The sequence below is a fragment of the Sinocyclocheilus rhinocerous genome, unplaced genomic scaffold (genome assembly GCF_001515625.1).
Source record: "Sinocyclocheilus rhinocerous isolate Xijiao unplaced genomic scaffold, SAMN03320098_v1.1 scaffold1148, whole genome shotgun sequence".
NCBI lineage: Eukaryota > Metazoa > Chordata > Actinopteri > Cypriniformes > Cyprinidae > Sinocyclocheilus > Sinocyclocheilus rhinocerous.
The window spans coordinates 1,379,412-1,384,352 of NW_015664019.1; the positions used below are offsets into that span (position 1 = coordinate 1,379,412).

The 4,941-nt window shown below is 38.7% G+C and overlaps 1 protein-coding gene across 1 annotated transcript in view; it reads right to left on the reverse strand.

Moving 5' to 3' along the window:
• The window catches only part of LOC107729345 (VPS10 domain-containing receptor SorCS3-like), a 198,891-nt gene that overhangs the window by 85,950 nt on the left and 108,000 nt on the right, over positions 1-4,941 (reverse strand). Inside the window, exons 8-9 of the mRNA XM_016539811.1 lie at positions 2,771-2,860; positions 2,117-2,296 (exon numbers count right to left, since the gene is read on the reverse strand). Coding sequence (XP_016395297.1) covers positions 2,117-2,296; positions 2,771-2,860 — 270 coding nt within the window. The remainder of the gene's footprint in view (positions 1-2,116; positions 2,297-2,770; positions 2,861-4,941) is intronic.

Below are 4,941 nucleotides of genomic sequence, written 5' to 3' on the forward strand. Positions count from 1 at the left end.
TTTTTGTTGAAATCATGCTTAATAGTTTTGTGGAAATTATTTCTTTTATTTATTTAGTTTTATTTTTAATATGAATTTTTGTAATGCAAAAGTCTTTACTGTCACTTTTGATGAATTTAATGAATCCTTGCTGGATAAAATATTAATGTAAAAAAAAAACTGACTTCAAACTTTTAAACAGTAGTGTATATTTGAATTCTAGTGATGCCAAGGTAAGCAGTGCGTGTCCTTTGCATACAGGGCAGCAGGCCGCTGATGCCAACACCAAAGAAGTGTGTGCCAGAACCAAAATATCCATTATCAATCATTACTGTTATAAAAATATATAAAAGTAAAGCAACCCCACTTCTCGCTGATCAATAGAGAGATAAATATGACAAACGTCCAGTCACGAACCACATCTATACTTAGGCTCCAACTGGAGCTTCAGTGAAAAAAGCCAGGTTTCAATAAGCATTAATGAAGGCTGCTGCAATCTATTAGAGATATGGATGGACTGCTGATTCAGTATTGGCAGGGTGAGCGTGCATTGAGCCAGCCTTGGCACAAAAGTGGGGAAATGCATCATAACCAATGCATTAATGAAACCATCCTTGCTTGCACTCACTAATGGAGACTATTTTTAGCTGCTTGGACAAGGGAAGCGAATGTTTCATTTCTCAAATTTTTTTTGTGCTTGGTACAGGCTGCTAATTTTAAAGCAATATGATATAGTATATGCTAAGAGCGACCATATTCTGATGTTAATACTGTCATGAAGGAGTAATGGTTTCCTTGAACTCAATTGGCAAATCTATTCTTACAGAAAAACTACAGGCAGTGTGAGAGTTCTGGCCACAGACAGGTGGATCGATCTTGAAATATTGATACTTCCGATACAAAAAGTTTTCTAGTGAGGATTTATCCTCACAAAATAATATCGATTGACGATTGTGGTAAACTAGTGAGTAGTGATTTTATTATTTAGCATACTAATGAATGCAAATCATAAAGGTCTAAAGGGAAAATTTATATTCATATATATATAGGCTATATAGACTGTACACTTTCATTACTTTGTTAGACCAATCTATGATTTTTTTTCCCCTGTTTACGTAATATTGTTCTGAAAGGCATGAAGTAAAAAAAAAAAAATAATAATAATAAATAAATAAAAAATACTTAATTCAATTAAATTTAAACCAATATTAATATATACATAGACCCGAATATTCCTGAAACTACTTCACTTTAGTACTTCATACTTGGTACGAGATTTAAAAAACAAAAATAGTCTAATAGCCTACTCTTATTAAAAGAAGAAAGCAGAACGATGCCACTGACCCAAAAGAAGTATAATGCAGACTACCGCTGAGAGGTGTTTAAGGCACATCCTTTCACTTAGTCTCACTTGTTGTATGTTCTTTTCTTTTATTACCTTTTATAAGAGTTCCAATAAGAATTTTTTTTCTCTCTAAGAAGTCTCCAATAAGTCCTTAAGACTGATGCTTGTGCCTATAATAAAGACTCCCAAGCTTCTTTAGATCTTTAGACAAAACAAAACAAAACCAAACAAAAAACAACTCCAAATTATTGAATAGACATAATAAAAAATGTGCTTTGGAGCAATTAAGATCATTTGAAATGTTTTGAATTTGAGAATTGTTCTTTTCTGAAGTACCAGTATTTCTTAACAGAGCTTAAGCCGGCTAAGAAACCAGCTATGCTCCAAAATTTTCCAGAGGGAAACCAGTTACGATATGTCTTCTTGGTACAATGAAATCTTTTATCCCGAAAGATCAAGGGAAACTTTATTCCTCGTGATAGGATCCCTTTAAAAAGGAGTCATACACAAAACACGAGCAGCTCCCATTGAATCAGCGATCTCTCTCCTCTCCCACTTCGACAACATTTAACTACAACTCAATTTATCTCTCTGTCTTCATTGCTATCGTTCATTTACGCTTGCTAATTCCCCAGAGGCTTAAGATAATGTGGTCTATGCTTGAGTGCCAGGGCGAGAAGAAGCGTCTGACATGAATTCTAATGCAGCCCGAGGAGTAATGAGCATCTAGCATGAAGCCGTTGACTTGAAGCCTAATGTTAGCTTGTTAACAAGTTAGTGATGAAGTCATGCCTCGTAAAGGTCGATCATGCTGTTGCCTCCGAGCCCACGGCTGGTCCTGACGTTCTCCAGGGCCAAGGTGAAGTATATGCCACGCGTGTCAGATATGTACAGGTTGTAGGTATCGTTCTGGTTCCACTCCTGGACGGCGGTGAAAACCTGACCTTGATCTGTGCTCACAATATGCATGTCCTAGAAAACAGAAAAAGAAAAAGAGGGGAAAAGACAGCTGATGGTGAGAAAAAAGAAAGCAGAAGTCATTAGCGAGGACCCCTGCTAGTTCTCGGTGGGCATGATCTACAGGATTATATGTTTGCGCAGGGCTCAGCTGAACATGAGCCATGACCCAACTGACCAAAGCAAGCCAAGTGAAAATATTTTGCACTTCAGTTCTTCAACAGGAATGTGCAGAAACGTGCTCAGCATTAGTAACTAAAAACCTTTACTTTTGACTGATCATTCATCCACACCAATAGGTGTCATTATAAAGGCCAAAACCACTGGGTTAGCAAAGTAACTACAGAGTGCTGATGAAAAGCTAATAAATAATCGAATCATAAAAATGTATGTTCTCCTCTTGTCTATCTTACTTCCGAATCTAGTTGTCTAGTGAAAATACTTTGTCTACTCTACCTAATTCATTCGAAATTTTAGGTAGTCTCTTACCTTGGGCAGGGAGTATTTGGGGATTTTAATGCGTACAAAAGGTTCTCTTTGATAGGACACATAGTAGCTCGCTCTGCCAGTGGTCGTCACCTGCATGGAGAAAAATAACACATATCTCATATATCAAATAACTGGCATCAACACTGGGAAAATCTAGTGACAGTAACTATTGATTTGTCTTTGTACTTTGAACAAAAGTTTAGAGGTGGGCGGTATGACCAAAATCTTATATAACGGTATGAGTAATTTTATATTACACTAATGGTGTAATTCGAAATATACACCCTAATGCTGGCTTTGTTAAAAGTAACTGGCAACTCAGAGCTGGGTAAATATGTTGAGTTAAACCAGGGGTGTCCAAACCTGTTCCTGGAGGGCCACTGTCCTTCAGAGTTTGGCTCCAACCCCAATTAAATACACCTTGACCAACAAATCAAGGTCTTGAGACTCACTAGAAACTTCTAGAAAAGTGTGTTGGAGCTAACCTTTGCAGGATATTGGTCCTTTCGTAGCAGGATTGGACACCCCTGGGCTAAACTAACCCAGCAAGAAGTGTTGTGCATATTAACCTAACCTGTTAGGTTTTGTTTGTTATTGTTTCTATCACAGTATAGCAGAATAACTATCACCATTTCTACCAGCAGTATATACTGCCCTAGCAGGGTTGCCAGGTCTGCGAAACAAACCCAGCCCAAAACCAGCCCAATCGCGTTTTTTCTGCGGTTTTCCCCTCCTTCAATGGTAGGCTCCGTCAAAATCGTGTTACAGGGAGATGGGGTCCCTCTTTGTCTAAATGGCGCTACGGTGGTAAAACCGTGGACTTGGCAACCCTGAGCCCTAGCACATTCTATGAGAATGAGAGCTATTAACTTACTGTCTCCTCCAGCACATTACACAAAGCTGTAAATTCAGAGGGATAATTCAGTAACGGATCGTGCAGGTTATGTCTAGAACGACCCTTTTAAAATCTCCGCACCATGATTTGGAGGATACTGCTTGGTCTTGGTTTGTCGATGCCCTTTGCAGTTCAAGAGTGGAGAGTGGTAAATATCTTGTAGGACAATCAATACACTCATTATTCTCTGTCAAGAGAAATCTTTAATTCTCGCAAGCAACGCACCCGCTCTAACCAAGCTCCGAGGGGGATTGTTGGCGCTAATGATAGCACGTGTAGCAAATACACACTGGTTGTTAGTATACACAGCAGGAACTGTCAGAAGCTTGTCATATCTACAGCTGCACAAGGGGGAATAGAGAATGAAATAAATAATTCTTCCGCAGCACAAAAGGTATTTCATCCTGCCATAGTAGCAGACATGTTTAATTCATCCCACCTCTTTTCATACTTTCAATTAGAGGGTATATATACACCCAACAGGATTCCGATTTGAACATGGGAATAAAATGGCTCCCTGATTACAGAAACAATTATGCTTCTTAGACGGTAACGTGCATTCAATAAATGAGGAGAGAGAGGCAGAGAAGGAGAGCGGCAGTCTGGAGAAAGTTCTAAACAAACAGCATGTCCGACGTGTCTCCAAAAAGCCGCTCTGTGTGCAACAGAAGGAAGGAGCAGGCAGGATCGATGCTGTCCAGGGCAGTTGTACTTCGAAAGAAATTGGGATGATCGATTTTTCTGTTTCACATTCTTTGGACTGTGATGTGGCGTGACAAAACATTGGGGTTGAACGTCCACTCCTTATTGGCAGGACTTGTTATCTGCACTGCTGTTAGACTTCCAAGAGGGTTGTGAGTAAATGTTTTGAAACTTGCCATCAATGTGAGGAACCTTCCCGTTGGCTCAGAAATACTGTCATTTATAATTCCCAGTCTGAAGTTTTGGCCATGACTTCGGATGCAATTATTTGTATTCTCTAGGTGCCCATTCTCTAGTTCCCACGCTGATATGTACTGTTTTGAAGACAATTGTTTTCATGCAGATGGAAATTAATATATTCAAAAACTGATCTGAATTGAAATTGGAAATTTAGGCTATTACCATTTCACTTTTCCCCTTGAGTATAAGATTATTATTAAAGGGGTCATATGATGCGATTTCAAGTTTTCCTATCTCTTTGGAGTGTTACAAGCTGATTGTGCATAGATAAGATCCCTGAAGTTGCAAAGACTAAAGTCTCAAAACCAAAGAGATATTCTTTATCAAAGTTAAG